The sequence below is a fragment of the Macaca nemestrina genome, chromosome 11 (genome assembly GCF_043159975.1).
Source record: "Macaca nemestrina isolate mMacNem1 chromosome 11, mMacNem.hap1, whole genome shotgun sequence".
NCBI lineage: Eukaryota > Metazoa > Chordata > Mammalia > Primates > Cercopithecidae > Macaca > Macaca nemestrina.
Window position 1 is genome coordinate 19,610,863 of NC_092135.1, and position 19,734 is coordinate 19,630,596.

Genomic DNA, 19,734 nt, shown 5'->3' on the forward strand with positions numbered 1-19,734 from the left:
TGTGTGCTAGGTGCTGTTGGAAGTGCTAGGACACAGAGACCGGGGAAATTCAGTCTGCCATGAACCTATTCTTTTGAAAAGTTTAAAAAGATGCTGCCTAGCAGTGAAAATATCTGTTTAGGAATCTCTGCTTTAGCAGGTGACTGACTTTGAAACTTCGGAGTTTGGGGTGGAAAAGAAACTAGTAAATCATCCCTCGAGTTTTTTGACAAAAAATATATTTAAGGTGTACACCTTGATGTTTTGATAAATACACACATTGTGAAATAGTCATTACAATCAAGCTAATCTATCACCTTACATAGTAAATAGATTTTTTTTTTCCCATGGTAAAAACACTTAAGATCTCCTTTTTTGGCAAATTTCAAGTATGCAATACAGTATTGTTAACTGTGGTCATAATGCTGCACAGTAGCTCTCCAGGACTTACTCAACTTGTATAACTGAAACTTTGACCAACATCTCCCCATATCCCCATGCACCAGTCTCTGGGAATCACGAATGTATTCTCTGCTTCTGTGAGTTCAACCGTTTTACTGTGAGTTGAACTGTGAGTTCAACTAGGCTGGTCTGCATGTGGAATCATGCAGAATTTTCCTTCTGTGCCTGGCTTATTTTACTTAGCATAACATTTTCCACATTCGTCCATGTTGCTGCCAGTGATGGGATTTCCTTCTTTTGCAGGCTAAATATTTCATGTGCACATAATTTATCCATTCAGCCACTGAAGGCCACTTAGTTTGTTGCCATATCTTGACTATTATGAATAATGCTGCAGTATACATGGGAGTGCAGATACCACTTTAACACAGTGATTTTAATTGCTTTGGATATATACCCAACAGTGGGATTGCTGGATTATGTGAAGTTATATTTCTTATTTTTTGAGGAACCTCCATTTTCTTTTTCGCTGATGGCTGTAACACATTACATTTTCACCAGCAGGGTACCAAGGTTCCCTTTTTACCACATTCTTGCCAGACACTTGTTATCTTTTGTCTTTTTGATAAAAGCCATTTTAACAAGCATGAGGTGATATCTCCTTGTGGTTTCGATTTGCATCTCCCTGATGATGAATGATGTTGAGCACCTTTTCATGTGTTTGTTTGCCTTGTGTATGTCTTCTTTTGAGAAATGTCTTCAGGTTATTTGCCTATATTTTAATTTGCTTGGTTGGGTTTTCTTGCAGTTGAGTTGTAGGAGTTCCTTGCATAGTCTGGGAATTCACCGCTTATTAAATATGTGGTTTGCAGGTATTCCATAGGTTGCCTTTTCACTCTATTGATTGTTACCTTTGCTGTGCAGAAGCTCTTTAGTTTGATACAATCTCAGTTGCCCGTTTTTGCTTTTGTTGCCTGTGCTTTTAGTATCATACCCAAACATCATTGCCCAGACTAGTGTCAAAAAGCTTTTGCACTGGTTTTTTTCCTAGTAATTACGCTGTTTCAGGTCTTATATTGAAGTCTAAGCAATTTTGAATTCATTTTTATAGATAGTGTGAGATAAAGATTTAATTTCATTCTTACGCATATGGAAATCAAGTTTTCCAAATATTATTTATTGATGACGTTGTCCTTCTCCATTGTGTATTCTTGTCAGCCTCGTTGGGAATCAGTTCTTTTCTGGCTTCTCTATTGTGTTCCATTGGTCTATATGTCTGTTTTTATGCGAAAATCACCTATACATTTTAATTTAGGTCTAGGAAATCTCTAAGGTTCTACTTCTGCCCAAATTGTAGATATTATTTGTAATTTTCCATGTTTGTTTAATATTTTGAGATAAAGTATATACAACATAAAGCTTACCATTTATGGTTAAAGTTTTTTAACCATTTTTAAGTGTATAATTCACTGGCATTAAGTATATCTGCAATATTGTGCAACCATCACCGCTATTCATTTCCGGAACTTATTCATCATTCTAAACAGAAATTCTGTAGCCATTAAACAATAACTCTCCATTCTCCCCACTCCTCAACCCCTGGTAAACCTCTCTTCTACTTTGTGTCTCTGTGAATTTGCCTATTCTAGGTACCTCATGTAAGTGGAACCATATAGTGTCTGTCCTTTTGTGTGTGGCTCACTAACTTGGCATGTTTTCAAGGTTTGTTCATGTTGTAGTATGTTTCAGAATCTCATTCCTTTTTATTTTTTTGGAGACAGGATCTTGCTCTGTCACTCAGGCTGGAGGAGTGCAGTGGTGTGATCATGGCTCACTGCAGTCTCAAACTCCTGGGCTCAAGCGATCCTTCTTCCTCAGCGTCCTGAGTAGCTGGGACTACAGGTGTGTGCCACGACACCTGGCTACTCTTTTTATATTTGGTAGAGATGGGATCTCACTGTATTAACTAGGCTGGTCTTGAACTCCTGGACTAAAGCGACCTTCCCAAGTAGCTTGGGATTACAGACACACCCCACCACACCCAGCTAATTAAAAAAAATTTTTTTTTTGCAGAGACAAAGGTCTTACTATGTTGCTCAGGCTGGTCTCCAACTCCTGACCTCAACCTCCCAAAGTGCTGGGATTATAGGCATGGGTCACCATGCCTGGCCTATGTCACTCCTTTTTATGAATATATATATACACACATTACTTTTTAAAGGCTGAATAGTCCATTGAATATATATATAAATCATTTTGCTTCTTCATCTGTTGATGGACATTTGGGTTTTTTCACCTTTCGCCCATTGTAAAGCTACTATGAACATTGGTATACAAGTATTTTGAGTCTTTGCTTTTAATACTTTGAGGAATGTACCTACAAGTAGACTTGCTAGAATTTACTTTTTACTTTGAAATAATTTTACTGGTACAGAAAATTTGCAAAAATAATACAGAGTTCATGTAGCTGCTTCTTATGGCAGCTTCTACAAAACTACAGTACAGTGGTCAAAACCAAGAAATTAACATTGGTACCATAGTATTATCTAAACTACAGACTTTATTTGGACTTCACCAGTTTTTCCAGCGAGATGCTTTTTCTGTTCCTGAATCTGATTCAGGACCCACATTGCATTTAATACTCATGTCTCCTTAGTCTCCTCTGATCTGTGCCAATTCAGTCTTTCACTATCACCCATGACCTTACCACTTTTAAGGAGCACAGGTCAGCTTTTTGTACACTGTTTCTCAATTTGGATTTGACCGATGTTTTCCCATCAGTCAAATTTGAAGCTAGGCATTTTTGGCAAGAATATCCCAGAAGTGATGTATCCTTCTCAGAACATCACGTTAGGGGGCATATGATGTCAATATGCTGTACTGATTGATCCCAGGTTTCTCCACTATGAAGTTACTCTTTTACTCTTTTCTCTGTAGTAGGGGTAATACTTTGGGGCTATGTTAGAATATCCTGTTTATCTTCAAACTTTTGTATCATATAGCAGTGGATTTGTATAGTATCACATACTATACAAATAAGTACAGTATTTATTGTATCATATAGGAGTGGATCATGTCTGCAACAGTTATTACTGCGGTATTCTGATGGTGATTTTCTGATTCCCTCATGATTTTTTTAAATGCATGAAAAGCAAAGAAGCCCATCTCTTTTCTTACTGCAGTTTCTGTATACAAGCCTTTGGGAAATGAATCAAAAGTAGCTGAGATTAAGTTGGCAACTGACACGTTTTTGTTAAAACTGACTCTAAAGGTTTTAATGACACTGTGGCCACTGGGTATTTTTTTCCCGGAAAAAAAAAAAAAATTAGGACACTCTTAAACACAATCTGAACATTGCCCAGTGAATGATGTAATGTTACATGGATGAGATCAGCCAGTGTGAAGTTATCAAGAAAAGCATTTCATTGTTTTCTGTCAGTTGCCATCATTTTGTAATTTACTTTTTGCTGAGGTCATGTGAGGTTTTCATTCTTTATGTTGTAAGAAGAGAATAAGCACTGGGGCTGTCACACGGGCATTTGGTTCCTCCTGTCCCTTCATCCCTTCAGATGATTCCACCAGCCCTTAAATGTGACTCTATTAGAGAAACCGTGGGATCCTTTCAATAGTTGCTCAGCAAGTGACCTCACACAGATGACTCCATCAGTCCTAGGCTCCCCCAGGAGGGCAGGATGCAGAGGGAAGTTGACAGGTGTTTAATGCATCCCCGCAGGGTGGTACCAGTTGCTGCATTAGGAGAATTCATCCATGTACATTTCCTGTTTTCCAGGAGCTCCAAATCTGATATGAAATAGTTATAGGACAAAAGCATAATCAGTGGAAGTGCATGAAGAAATAGCTAAGTGAATTCAGGAGGGGAGTGAACTTGGAGTTGTGCTGGGTGGAGGATGTGCAGGGTTAGCTGCGAAGGGGATAGTGGAGGGGCTGTGCTTTAAAGGAAAAGGAGGAGAGCGGGTCTCAAGCCTGAGAAGCATGAATACTGACAAGCTGGGGATACCCCAAGAAGGTCAGTTTGCTTTATGCAAGAGGGCAGGTTCCATCTGGTATCTAGCTCCCTCCAGCAACATCAGACAGCATTGAGAGGGACCAGTGAGCTTGATCTCATGGCCAGGTGGGTCACCCTCTCCTGCTCTGCCAGCTCACAAAAGCCCGTAAAATCCCCGTAACTAAAGAAGCTTTTAATGGGAAAAGAGCTGTCAACAGGTTCATTTCTAAGAATCAAAAATTCCTAGAAATTATCTTTTTTCCTTAGCAAATGGAAACATTGTAACCAGAGTATACATAATTACATAAAACTACCTTTTTGTGCCCATACAAATCTTTCATATTAAGCAATATTTGATCCACCTAAATTGATCATATCAACTGCATACATGTCTCTTTGCCTTCATTTGAAGAGAAGAAAAAGTCTGGATATCTAAATGTGGGTTTAGCTTGGTTTTTATTTTTGCACCAGACCATTTTTCAAACCATGATGTCTACACAGAGTGGGAAAAGTTCCACAATGCCTTAAGTAATGTGGCTGGTTCAGGTTACATTTTAATATAAATTGGATTTTTATCTTTACATTGGGAAACAGTAGGTTCTTGATCATTATTCTGACATTTTGTAAGCCATTAGAAATACTCTGGCTTCCGGGTTTTGTGTGTGTGTGTGTGTGTGTGTGTGTGTGTGTGTGTGTGTGTGTGTGTGTGTGTTTTTCCATAAAGAGAACTCATGTTCTCCTTGGAGATTTAATAGCCATTCTGGAGTAATGTCTCATATTTAATAAGATTTTCATTACTTTTATAAACTATACTCCAGTAAATTTACTGATTCATATACAATGAAGTATCTTAGCTCAGATGGTTCTCAATAAATTAACAAGAAGGAACGTAACATTGAGAGGGGAACTAATTAATCACAAAATGCCTCACCCATAAAGTTAAGTAACCTTCAGTAAATGTAAATGAATAAAAGGATAATAGCTCAGCATTTCGTATTTTCCAAGTGCTTGAAGCAACCTTGTAAATAAGCAGAGACCTTAAAAGGCAGGAGAGGAGGGAGATTGCTGACATGTAAATTACTAAATAGTGACATTAATGACAACTTTAACTTACCCTCATTCCGTCAGAAAAACTAATTAGTTCTCCAGGCCATAAAATGAAAATGATGTGACATTTTGCTCATCTTCAGAAAATACAGGCATAAATTCAGTCCTGAATTTAGGTTGGCAAGTTTTAAGAACTGGATTAAAAAGCTGGTGTTTACATTGGGCTTTCGTCTTAAGAACCCAAAGACATCCTTTAAAATTGTCACCTTCCTTTTTATCCAAAGCTAAGAAGTTGTTGAAGGACCTGGATTTGAAGTTGGCTCTTCTCCTTTCCAGCTGTGTGGTCTTGGGGGAAATGTAATCGCCTCTCAGTCTCAGAATCGTCATTGATACATAAATAAACCTGAGAAATAACATTTGTGCAGGCGATTAGCAGGACTCCTGGCCCAGCCTAGGGCTTCCTTGATAAGTGTTGAATCCAAAACATGTGCAGAGGAAAAAAAAATGGAAGTTTCCTGAGCTCCATGGGCCTGCAGAGAGTCTGTGGCTTTCATCACTGACCATAGAGCTGAGCCGAGGAAGAGGGCACCTGTCAGGAGGGCTGGAAACTGAAGAGGCTGATGACAGGCTGCTGCTGGGTAGAGGCCCAGATAACCTGTAGCCAGCAGAGGCTCACTGCTGGGCCAGGGACTTGTCGGGCTTCCTGCCTTGAATAGTACACGCATGCTCTTGTGTGGTAGGATACAAAGAACAGTGGCTAAGGGAAAGGTGGAGGGGTGCCAGTTATTTCCTCCAGCCCTCTGAGTATCCTGGAGTCTGAGGAAAAGAGGAGGGCCAGCTTGACCTCCAAAGCAAAGGCGTCAGCATTGCCAGACCCAGTATTTCCTATTATAAATATGAGATGAAATTTGTAAATTATATAACCTTGCCTATGTGTGTAATTTCAAAAGAGAATAATTCTCTAACTCAAATGTAAAGAAGAAATAAAAGGAAAATAATTCCTAATAAAGCAATACATATTTCAGCATTATGGAGTCAAGAACTATACTGTTCCATACCCAAGAGCTATACCAGGCACTATGATGCCTTGTTCCTCCTCACAGTGAGTGTTTTCATTTAAAAGGAGTGAAACATTCCGCTGAATATGGTCAGCCTTTTTACTTACAATTGACATTGTGAAGGAGGAGCGAAGCCTGAGTGTGTTTACATATACCCACATATAAACAGAACTGCCAGTAATGTGATAGCTCCGAATATAGACTAATGTGGGTAGGTTTTACTGAAGACTCTGACATCCTCAGTGGCATTGACTTTGCTGCTTTGATCTTTCTGAAATGGTGACAGCTCTTTGGTGACGTTTCAGATAAAACACAGCAGAGACATTGCTTCATTTACACGATTATGTGATTATGTCTGTGGGTAATTCACTGTATGTTTGAACTGTCAAAAAGTTAGATTCTGGCTGGGCATGGTGGTTCATGCCTATAATCCTAGCAGTTGGGGGTGCTGAGACCGGCGGATCACTTGAGGCCAGGAGTTCAAGACCAGCCTGGCCAACATGGTGAAACCCCATCTCTACTAAAAATACAAAAACTTAGCCGGGTGTGGTGGTTCACACCTGTAGTTCCAGCTACTCAGGAGGCTGAAGCAGGAGAATCGCTTGAACCCAGGAGGCAGAGGTTGCAGTGAGCCGAGATCGCACTACTGCATTCTAGCCGGGGTACAGAGCAAGACTCTGTTTCAAGAAAAATAAAAAGCTAGACTCTGTAAGCCCATGTGAAAGCCCTGCAGGGCATTTGAAAGTTTCATGGGCAGTGGGCAGTTCTTCCTGTGCAGGATTGTCCTTGCACATTGTGAAGCAGCTTCTATCCCTAGTTCCCACCCACAGACTAAGGTAACACTCTCCACTTATTATGGTAGCTGAAAATGCTCTCACATGTGTCTAAAATGCTCCCTTTACAACATGACCTTAAAGGGATATGAGGATAGAGATGGAAACAAAATCAGGGGATAAATTTAGCTGTATTAAAGAATGGACTCAATTAAGCACAGTGGCTTGTGCCTGTAATCCCGGCAATTTGGGAGGCTGACACAGGAGAATTATTTGAGGCCAGGAGTTTGAGACCCACCTGGGCAACATACAGAGACCCTGTGTATACAAAAAAAAAATTGTTTTTAATTAGCCAGGCATGATGTGCGCATCCGTAGTCCTGACTACTCAGAGTGCTGAGGCAAGATGATCTCTTGAGCCCAGGAGTTTGAGGCTTCAGTGAACTATGACTGGGCAACAGAGCAAGACCCTTTGTGGGGGGAGGAAAAAAAGAAGAATGGACACTTCATGAATTAAAGAATTCTCACGGTTCACACTTGGTTTCTTTGACCACACATTGTTTTTCAAATAAAACCTCCTTTAGGACAAAAACTGACATTCCTTTTTTTTCTGAATATTATGCTAATGATTATTCCTGAAACCATTCTAGAAATTCTATGTATTTCTGATGGTATCATTTTTTTCTGTCACCTTTTCTATGCACCATGACTTAGCCTCCTGGGACTTTACAGCCTTGATTTTTCTTGTAATTGTCTATGCTGACCTGTCTGTCTTAGCCAGGATAATAGATACTGGTTTGATCTATTAATAGGTGATTTTCAGGGCTGGGTTCTGGGGTAGAAGAAATTGTTCATCATTTCTTGGTGTGATGTTGGGGGTTAAAGCCACCTGTAGCAGCTTCCTTGTCACCTGGTTGTGACATTATCTTATTTCCAAGTGGGATTCAAGATACAGAACCATCACTGTTTTATTGTTATCTGCTTATGGATGGTTTTGATCATCAAAGGGAAGGATACAATGTCTTGTTACCTACACAACTATAACTCAGTACCGTAAAAAGCGTAGCACGCCGTCTAGCACAGAAAGTTATTTTAAAAATCGCTTGTGAGACTGAGGTGTTTGCTTCTTTTCCAGCTGACATCCCAGCATCCTTACGCTGAAGTTTTCATCGGGCGGCCACATGTGTGGACTGTTGACCTCAACAATCAGGAGGAAGTAGAGGATGCAGTGAAAGCAATTTTAAATCAGAAGGTTGGTTTCTTTTATTCCACTTTCCCTCATTTCTAATGTGACCTGAAATGTGTATAAAGCATCATAGGTCCTTGGTTTTAATGAACAGATCTTTACCACATCAGCTTAACCCTAGAATTAGAAAATAACCAAGCTATAGGATTTGGCCTGGGGATTTCATGAATGTTCTGTGAATTGGAAACAGAGCTGGTATCCTGATGTGTGCCTGGATCCCAGGCACAGGAGCAGGATCTGGAGTCATACTTGGTTCAGTGATCTGATTATGTTGCTCTCACAAAGATCTGAAAAGATAGCCCTGCTTCCTCTACAAAAGAGAGAGAAGTGCAAGGAAATACTGGGGAATGTTTTTATAGAACATCTGTTTTGTTTTTTTTTTTCTACCTAAACATGTAGTAGAATTTTGTAAAAGTAACTACATTTCTGGCCTCTTCTGATCAATTCAGCAGACATTTGTCAGGTGCCTGCCATACACAGAGTGCTCTCTGAGTCACCTGGGGTTGTGGAGGGGGCGGGGTGTTTACTTCCACAAACACAGAGGACGGCTGGCTTCCCACCTATCAGAAGTTTACCATCCAGTAAAGAAGAGTTCAGTTATCCTTTCTCCCAATCTGAATCCACCATGGACTCTCACAGCTGCACTCTGCTGCTATACTTTGATGGGAGCACTTTTTACACTTGGTTATGATGCTTTAAGAGAAGCCAGTGTAGGCATGTGGGAGGGCTAGCTGGACTTACAGTGTGGGTTCAGTTCTAGCTCTACCACTTACTAGCAGCTTCCTTTCATGTGTAACGTAGGGCCAACATTACCATTTGATTGGTTACTTGTGAGGAGTAAATGAGATAATGTATATAAAGTGCTTAAGTTCAATGTCTACTATATAGTGTTTAGTCAGTATTAAGTATTATGATTTTTGTCAATAGTCTAAATTTCTACTACACCATTAGCAACATGAAGTCAGGATATACATCTGTCTCATTTCTGTATTACCAGTGCCCACACAGGGATTTACCCAATGGATAGATGGGAGAGAGGAATAGATGTCTGCAAGTAAGCATAATACAAGGCTGAATATGTTCAGTGCCAAAGCAACATGCAAACACTCCAGGAGTGGAAGTTGGGGAAGCCTTTCTGGAGAATGCAGCCTTTTAGTTAAGTCTTACAGGATGAGGAGTAATTTGCAAAGTAAAACTGAGAAGTGGACGCAGAAGGGCATGGGTTCAAAGCGCAGTGTGACTGAAAGGGAAAAGGCTGAAAAGGCATATGTCCTGGGAGGGATAGTCAGTGTGCCCATGTGGAGGCCATCTTACCCCTCTGGGAAACAGAACAGGATAATCAGTTTGTGGCCCACGGAACTGCTGATTTCAGTTAATTCAGAACATCTCCAGAGGAGGGAGGGCACTCTGATGCATTATCTGTGCTCTGCCTGCTTCAAGGTGGTCTGTTTGGTGTCAGCTTCCCATTGATGATACATACATTCCCAATCCCAGTCTCAGCAGTTTGGGTAGAAGTCCCCGACCTCAGGAGACCAAGCTGATGAAAGAAGCGCCAAATAGAGTGTGGTTCCTATAGGCTGCCTCAAAATATCTGCCACACACCTAAAGCTTCACCACCGGAGTCATTCCTATGGAAGGGCGAAGGTTCTTCTTTCTTGATTCTCCCAGTCCCTTAGCATATAAGCTTCCTGAGGCTGCCGTAACACAGTAGTGCAAGCAACTGAGTGGCTTAAAACAGCAGAAATTTATTCTCTCTGTTCTGGAAGCAAGAAGTCTGAAGTCAAAAATGTCAGCAGGGTCACGTCCCGCCCACAAAGTCTCCAGCTGGATATCCTCCCTTGCCTCTTTCAACTTCTAGTAGGCCTAGGCATTTCTTGTCTTGCAGCATCAAAAGTTTGATCTCTGCCTCCATTATCCTATGGCTTCTCCCTGTGTGTGTCTCTGTCTTTTCCTTTTATACAAGATTAGGGCCCACCCTCATTCAGTGTGACCTCATCTAACTTGGTTACATCTGCAAAGACCCTATTTCCAAATAAGATCACATTCATGGGTGCTGGGGATTAGAACAGCATATCTTTTAAAGGGGCACAATTCAATCCACAACACTTAGTTAATGCTTGTACTCTTGAGGGTCATTTAAAAGCTGAGGTAGAAGCAGAAAAGAAAAACACACTAAGATACATTATAATCAAACTGCTGAAAAGCAAAGATAAGGAAGAAAACCTTGAAAGCAGCCAGAGAAAAATATATTACATTTAGAGGAATAATGGTATTAACACAGCCAACTTCTCATCAGAAATAATAGAGACCGTAAAAGGGTCCTCAGGAACCAGAATATGTGTGGGGCCTTTCAAAAGGCCATGGTAAATGTTCAGGTTTGTTTTTTTTTTTTTCTCTTTTTTGGGTTTGTTTTTTGTGTGTGTGGGTGTGGTTGGTTTTTTTGTTGTTTGGTTGTTTAAGTGTTCAGGATTTTTTTATAAGTGCGATGGGAAGTTTTGAATAGGGTGATGAGATGACCTAGTGTACATTGGAAATCGTGAAGAGAAATTACAGATTCTGCTTACTCAAAATCCTATGGTTAGTAAGCGGAGGAGCCATGAGTCAAACCCTGGCCTCCTGGTACTTTCTAAGACCATTTCGTATTGAATGATGCCAAGCCACATCTGTCAGGTCAGACCATAGAGGGCTTCTCATGGAGGCTCATCTTTGAAAGCAGTTGCCTGTAGAAGTTGTCCCTGACTTGGAAAGGTGAGTCGGTACTAGTGGAGACAGGAAATCACACAAGAAGGGAGGTCAAGAAGAGAAAATGGAGGGGAAGATAAGGGAATGTTTCCAAGGTCAGCAGAAACTTCACAGTGCAATCTGCAGGCATCCTTCCTGTGGCCCTCGCCATATGATTAACAGTCCTTTTTGTTTTGTTTGTTTTTTTTTTTTAACAAAGCAGGATGCCCAAGAATACTTCCTTGCTTCTCCACAGCTGGCCTAGCTTGGGTTTCTCAATGACTGGATGTGATTTAGCATTCTCCTTCATTCTGTCCCCCAAAGAGGCCTTCACTTGTTCCTAAACAACTTTTATGCAGAAAACTGCCCACTCTTCCAGCCCCCAATTCACATAACAGGTCTCACTTCAGAGGCTTGCTAGGACTCTGAAGAGCTTTCCAATGCAGAAGCCCTGCCTGCCCTCCCCAACAGGGTCCAGCAATATAGACCTACCTTCTGACTCACCAACTTCCTTCCGTCCGTCCGTCCGTCCCTCCACCCCTCCACCCCTCCATCCCTCCATCCCTCCATCTCTCTCTCTATCCCTCCATCCCTCCATCTCTCCATCCCTCTATCTCTCCATCCCTCCATCCCTCCATCTCTCCATCCCTCTATCTCTCCATCCCTCCATCTCTCCATCCCTCCATCCCTCCATCTCTCTCTCTATCCCTCCATCCCTCCATCTCTCCATCCCTCCATCCCTCCATCTCTCCATCCCTCCATCCCTCCATCTCTCTCTCTATCCCTCCATCCCTCCATCTCTCCATCCCTCCATCCCTCCATCTCTCCATCCCTCCATCCCTCCATCCCTCCATCTCTCTCTCTATCCCTCCATCCCTCCATCCCTCCATCCCTCTATCTCTCCATCCCTCCATCCCTCCATCTCTCCATCCCTCTATCTCTCCATCCCTCCATCCCTCCATCCCTCCATCCCTCCATCTCTCCATCCCTCTATCTCTCCATCCCTCCATCCCTCCATCTCTCCATCCCTCCATCCCTCCATCTCTCTCTCCATCCCTCCATCCCTCCATCTCTCCATCCCTCTATCTCTCCATCCCTCCATCTCTCCATCCCTCCATCTCTCCATCCCTCTATCTCTCTATCCCTCCATCCCTCCATCTCTCCCTCCCTTTTGCTTTTCTTGTATAGGAAAATTGTTTGCTTCATATCCTTTAAAACAGTGAACGGCCCCAAAGCAATGAATGAGTCAACATACCTTTGGTTAAAGTGGGCTGGGTTGGTAGGAGAACAGAGGAAGAGCCATTTTTCTGTGTTTTTGGCTTTGAACACTTTGAATTAACTTTCTTTCATTTTCTAATGGATTCCCTTTGGAAATGTTGTTGGAATGGCACTTGGGTACTCGGCATGCTTCCTAACATAACTAAATCTGTTCATCTCATGAAAGATGACCATAGATGTTTATTTCACTATACAAATCCTACTTTAACACTGATAAATGAACCCAGATATGCCATGTTCTTTGTTTTAGATCGTTCCTTCTATGAATCTTTGAGAGGAAACTTATCTCTAGGCCAGCAATAGAAAGCTTCTGGAGTCACCCTTGGGTTGACTAAACATCTTTTAAAAGAAAAGAAAAAAATTTGCATTTTGTGTGAAGGGCTGTGTCTGGGTTAGAGAAGGAACAGTAAGTTCAAAAGCTTGAGTTGACAAGGAACAAACTGAGAACTTGAAAGTCAATTCTTCTGAGTATTTTGAGATCTTCAGAGATGAGCTGTTTAGGAATAGAGTGACCTCTTTTTTCTTGTAGAATAGTCTGCATGATATTACAGTATTTACGGCTCAGCCTCTTTTAGCTCTATTCAGACAGCTGTAGGCCACTGTGGCCCACATTTGTGCATTCGTTCAGCATTTGAAGACAATTAAAATTTCTGAAAATCACTGTTGAAGATTTCGATGTAATGTGTGATTTGGCACACAAGAAAGGGGGAGACAATGCCCTGAGACCAACTCCTTGGCTGCCACTAAGGAATGTTATTTCTGTTCATTGTCCCATTTTCAGCAAGCTTCAACTATAGATGTTTTGCCTAGTTCTCCACCCTGTAGATTCCAGCAAAGACTTTAGAGGTAGCTAGTGAAGGTGCGCCCCCTGCCCCACCACCCCAGTCTACGCTATTGCTGAGAGGAGCTGTTGAGCTCCCTGAAGCAATAATAGACTATATTGCTGGTGATTTTCTCCCAAATGAAATTTCCATTTTAAGTTGGTAATACTCCTGAAAACACAGGCCTCATAGTGTTGGCAGACACTGTGCAGCAGAGATCAAACCCACATTTCTTCCCCTTCTCTAAGGTGTCACAATATTGATAAGACTGCCTTCTCTACCCTAATGAAGCATCCTCTAGAGTTTCCTACTCCCCTCAAATTAAATTGAGGCTCTTTAGTATAGAAATCTCAAGGCTTTTCTGGAAATTCAGTGAATTTTCCACCTCGTCTCACCAGTTACCATAATACTGAGCTGCAGTTACCTGCTGTCCTTTCATGTTAGAGACCACACTACTTGTTCCCCAAGGATGTCTTCAGCATCTTGGCCCTCCCCAGTTTGGGCTTACTAGACTCACAGCCTGCCTTAAAAGCCCAGCATGAGTAGAAGTCTGCTTTGACCCTCTAGCCTCCCAGGACCCCCTAGCTGAACTCCTTGTGACACTTTATCACTTTATTTTTGCACCCTGAGCTCTTTGGGTACAGGCTAACCTCACCTACAAATACAGACCGATGCTTTTGTCACTGTCATAGATCCTTCACCTGCTCATTGTTGCCTTAGAGCAGTGACCATGCATTCATTCAACAGATGTTTGCTAATTTCCTACATGTGCCACACTGTGCTCACCACTAGAATGTAAAGATGACCCAACAGCATGGACTCTGCCCTGTGGAACTTACCTGCTAGCAAGTGATAACTTCCATCTTTTGTTGAATGCCCACTAGGTGCTAGTCACTAAACTAAGCACCCTTTTTCTCCCAGATAATCTTTGCAGCTTAAAAGAGGTGAGTTTTTCATATCATCCTTTTACATATGAGGAACCTGAGACGTAGAGATGGCAAGTCGTTTGCTCAGAGTCCCACACCTAGTAAGGATCAGCGTGAGATCACGACTTGCAAGTCCACAGTCAACCCTCACGAGGCCGCCTCCTGGTGTTAGCACCCATATACTGAGTGAGTCAGAGGACTAGGGAGATGCTACATGTTCTCTATCCTTCTCCTTCATGGCATCATGTTCTGTTTCCACAGATTGAGCCATACATGCCATATGAATTTACATGTGAGGGGATGCTACAGAGAATCAATGCTTTCATTGAAAAACAGGTAAGGCTTATCAGAAGTCAGTCTGTCTTTGCTGTATACTGCTTCCTGTGACCCCATAGGGCTCTCAAGAACACTTAAGAGCTCACTGTGTTTCTGTGGCTGTTTTCCTGCTTTGGGAGACTCTAGGAGCTGGATAATAGTAGCACTGTCATGGTCACCCAAGAGAACCAGTATTCCCTTGGAGTAGGTACGTTCTTGATGACATGTAAGGTGAAATGGAAACTTACAAGAGAGATGGGATGATTACTGTGAAGATGCCCCTGACCCTCAGGGTCTGTGCCCTGAGTGGGTTCTGAGACCCATTAGGAAGACTTGGGACGGGAGGGGTCAGACAGCTTTCTGGTCCTGCCCCATCTTCATTTGTCACCTTAAGAAAGGCAAGAATTGAAACCAGCTGTTTCTAAGCATTATTTTAATAAAACATGTTCAGCAGTTCTAAATGTAAGGACTTTTTAGAGGAAAGCAGGACCCTTTGTCAAATGAAACCTTATAAGTATATAAAACAGATAAAAAGCAGGACAAAGCCAAGGAGGGTGCCAAGAGTCCCACTTTCCCCAACAAAGTTGGGAAACTGCAGCATGTGCTCCTTGAAGTAAAGACCAGGAGCCTGTTGCTGTCATTTTATAGCATTTTAATTCCTTGGACTTCAAAAGCAACACAGAGCTAGAAATAGACAGACTCAGAACCCCTGTGGGTAGGAGAATATGAACTCTTTGACTAGATTCCAGAAATAAGGTGCTCTTCTTAAAGGATAAAGCATTTTTAAGGCAATCAAGGGATCTTTACACAATAGGGGATGAGGATGGTGCAAGCTGAAAATAGAAATGGTGTATTGAAAATCTAAGTAGGCCCAAGGTGGGCTTCAAAGGAAGAGTTGGTGGTTTGAGGAGACTGAAACTGTGGCGAGCAGCCAGCAGCCCTGGGTGCTGCCGTTGGAGCTGGGAGCCTTGGTCATATCCTTTGGGGCGGTGTGTCTGATATGCTGAGCTTTTGTTAGCAGCAAGAGGGCATGCTCTGCAGCCTGGCCATGTGGGTTTTACTCCTGGCACCATGTGTTTCTATTTATATGACTTGGGCATGTTACTTGGCCTCTCTATGCCTTACTTTCCTTGTCTGTAAAATAAGGATAATGCTAATAGGACCTACTTCATAGGGCTGATGTGAGGATCGAATGAGCTAATACGTACAAAGTGCTTAGAACAGAGCCTGGCACATACATAGTGCTCAATAAATGCAAACTGGTACTGTTGATTATTTAATACATTATGCTATATTGTATTGTAATACACTACTTTTTAATATAATTATCTGGTTTCACGAGAAACCATTTGAATCTTTATCTCATTCAGCCTTTATATGACACCAGAATGATAGTGTCATCACAACTCTAGCAACCACATCCATACAGATTTTGTGCCAGCGTGTGCCTGACACATCATAATATATCATTTAATTCTCACAGTAATTCCAGGAGGTGGTAGTAGTAACCCCATTATCTGGGTGGTGGAAACCAAGACTCACAGTTACAGGCTCACAGATTGTGGAATCAAGAATTGATACTGGTTTGATATGAGGCCAAGTCTGCACCAACAGTGCTTACCAGGACCTCAGGAGACAGAAGGTGTCCAGAGCTTTGCTTCCCATCTTCTTACGTCATCAAGGGCTGCTCACCCTTCCTGCAGCTGCAGGGAAGAGTTGCAGGGCCTCCTTCAATTGTAGGTCTTAAGACATCACAGCTCTTGCCACCATCTCGGCGGCTCTCTTGAGCTCATACTAGGATCCCTGCAGCTTCTGCTGAAACCCTCTTTGCCTGTCTCCACTTCCTCTTAGGGAAAATAGTTACCCAACCGCCAGGCATAAATGACTCTTGATCAGGTTTATTTGAAGGCTTTTATTTCTCCCCTGAGGCTCAGGAATCCCAGCTGGTCTTTAAAAGTTATCAGGTCCTCTGCAAGTCTTGCTGCGTTTCCTTTCAAACAGGAAGGTCCTGTTCCCCAAATAGACCTTGCTAAATGCTCCATAATGCAGAGGCTCCACCTGGCTTCACCTCTGTATCCCTAGTAACCTGCTGGACACATGGTCGGTGCACAGTAACTTCCAGGTGACAGAAACAAGGAAGGAAGGAGGAAGGGAGGGAGGGTGTGCTTTTTATTCCTGTGTGTCAGGAACCAGGAAGCTCATCCTGGACTTTATGATTTGTGTAATATATGTTACCAAAATTGTTTGCTGGAAAGCATGCTAATAAAACTGCACACCCCCCACCCCCACCATATAGGCCTTTCTGCAGAGATCTGCAGTTCACAGAAATCCAGAGGTTTCTTTTTTGCCTGCTGTTGTTGATTCATTCCTCTACTCTGAATATTTGTCAGCTGGAGCATGCCATGGGCTGTGCAGTCAGTTGGGGAGGAGAATATCTCCAAGTCCCCATCCCTGCCCTCAAGTAGCTGCAAGTTTCATGGAGAAGGCAGCCAAGTCCACAGGCAGTAACTGCCACTGCTGTAGGTTCACCCTGGTAATAGTGAAGTAACAGGATGCTTTGGGATCATATGGCCCAGCCTGCAGAGGGAAGATGGGGGAGAAATGGTAGAGTGTATCCGAAGGCATCTTGCAGGAGGCGAGTCCTGAAGGCAAACTGGTAGCACAGATGGAAGGCTGGACAAGTCCAGATATAAAGGCCTGGAGATGTGGGGAAAATGTCATGGGGAATGATAGGCACTTGACTGAAGAGAGGGATGAGGTAAGAGACCAGGCTGGAGGAGGAGATTACAGAATGTGAAAAGATGCTGAGGCTCAGCTGAAGAATTCCAGTTTGATTCTGGGATAATAGGAAGCTAAAGAAAGGCTTTGTTGCAGACTAAGGGGCAGTGGAACTATCAGATTGGTGCTTAGAAAAATCATTCCAGGAATCTTGTTTTAGGGGCATTTTTTATTAAACATTCTCCAAATGCTCCTAAATGGGCAATAAAGGGGGCCTATTTTGAGTTTATCTCAGAGATTCTGTTAAACCCAGAATGTTCCCCTGATGCCAGAAGGAAGATAGGAAGCCAAGATCCCACTGGTTCACAGATTGAGTCTTCTACCTCTTTTAGCTCCAGACCCCAGTGTTTTATAGGTTGGAGTATCTTCAAAGGGCAGCGAGGATGGAGAGGAAGTTTTCCTGGTATGAACAAGAAAGCCTGCAGCTCCTAGGAGGCCCTTCCCATCCCTTGGATGGTAGGAGCCCTGCAGCCCTAATTAGGCTGATACCTGCCTTCAGAGTTCTCCATGTGATCTGCAAGGAGAACACAGAAGCTTTTACTCCAGAAACCTTTCAGGGTTGTCCGTCACGCTCAGCCAAGGCAGTGGGAACCAGAGGGAGCCAACAGACAGCAATCGAGGGCACTCCGGGCTTCAGTGTGCAGTTGAGCAGTTGCCAGCAGGAAACCCACCTCATACCCAGCCCTCCCTGTGTGCAGGCACCCAATGAGAAAGACTCCTGGATCTAGGAGAACCACTTGCTCTTTTCTCTGAATGTCCCCGCTTCCTTTACGGTATTAAAAATGTTGATTCAGAGTGCATGCTCTTTTAAATCAGCTTTCTCAGAGAGATGCTGTCTCTAGCAGGGGGAAATTCTTTGTAATCTAAGATCAAGCACCATTGTTCCCTATCTTGAGTATGTCTGGGCTTGTTAAGGTTTTCGTTATGCATTTCTTGGGAAAGTCTTTTGTATTAGCCTCAGGTCAGAGAGTATAGCAGGACTTTTTTGAAGGAATGGCAATTTCAGATTAATTTATTAAAACCATACATACGCTCTTGAGTTCTATTTTCTATTTCCTGTAAAGACACTGTAAATGTATAGGATGGTCACAGCCATGTTAATTTGTAAAGAGCTATGTGATTCATGGGAAAAGCATTCTGGAGAGATGGAGGGTAAAAAAAGAGTTAACTCCAAGAATGGCTGTGGAATCAGCTGAAGGTCCTAGGATGTGTATTCATCAGAGCCCAAAATAAGCCCACTATGGAGTGTTGTAGATGCAAGGATTGTAGTGTTGTAGATGCAAGTGTTGTAGATGTTGTTATGAATCTGGATAGTCCAAGGGTGGGAGAAATGGTAGAGGTGACAGATTGCAAGGAAAGAGGGAGAAATTGAAAAGGGAAGAAGGTTGGTACTAGCTTGAGGAATGTTTACTCTTGAGAAATAAATAGCTTTTGTTTACCCAGCCATTCCTGTACCCAGAGAGACTAGGCAGGTAATGATTAAGCACTGAACCCTAGCAGCTGACTGCCTGGGTTCACAGCTCTGCTTGCCACTGTGTTTCTGACCTTGGGCAAGTTACCTAACATCTCTGTGCTCTTTCCTCTTCTGAGAAATAGGGATAATGCAACCTACCCATCAGGCTGGTGGAAGAAAGGGTAGTTTGATAATGTTTAGTACTAAGAACAATGTCTGGCCCATGTGGGTGCTCTCAAAGCCTTCGCTACAAGTTGCCGCAGGAGCCCAGAAACCGACTAAAGTGTGTTTTTCAAACTGGCTCACATGAGGTATAATGTACAGACCATAAAGTTCACCGCATATAAGGATGCAAGTCAATGATTTTTTTTTTTTAGCAAATTGTTAGTGTTACACAACTACCACCACACTCTAGTTTAGCAGCATTTCCATCACCCCAAAAAACTCATTTGTCCCTGTTAGCAATCAATCCTTGCTCCCATCCCAGCCCTAGGAAACCACTGATCTGTTTCCTGCCTTTTTAGATGAGCCTTTTCTGGAGATTTCTGGTGTCTTTCACTTAGCATGATGTTTTGGGGGTTCACCCATGTTGTTAAATGTGTCAGAACTGATTTTATTGCTGAATAGTATTCCATGAATGGATAGATTAATACTACAATTTGTTTATCCATTCACCAGTTGATGGGCTTTGGGGTTATGTCTACATTTTGACTAATGTGGTAGGTGCTGTTGTGAACATTCACATGCAACCTGTTTTCATTTCTCCTGGATAGACTCCTAGAAGTGTGTGAATAAGGTAGATTTCTATTTCGGCTCTTCAAAGGTGAGCTTGTTGCTCAATGGGAATTGCATGTGTAGAGATAATTCATGGAGATTGCCGCCTGCTGCTCAGTTTTACAGGCACCATCACTGTTTCTTTTGTGGAAATAAAA

At 42.4% G+C, this 19,734-nt stretch overlaps 1 protein-coding gene across 2 annotated transcripts in view; it reads left to right on the forward strand.

Annotated features, from left to right (window-relative positions):
* LOC105492547 (alpha-1,6-mannosylglycoprotein 6-beta-N-acetylglucosaminyltransferase) overlaps positions 1-19,734 on the forward strand; it is a 327,940-nt gene that overhangs the window by 292,592 nt on the left and 15,614 nt on the right. For both annotated transcript variants that reach the window (XM_011759746.3, XM_011759745.3), the window contains exons 14-15: positions 8,400-8,516; positions 14,518-14,592. In XM_011759746.3, coding sequence (XP_011758048.1) covers positions 8,400-8,516; positions 14,518-14,592 — 192 coding nt within the window. The remainder of the gene's footprint in view (positions 1-8,399; positions 8,517-14,517; positions 14,593-19,734) is intronic.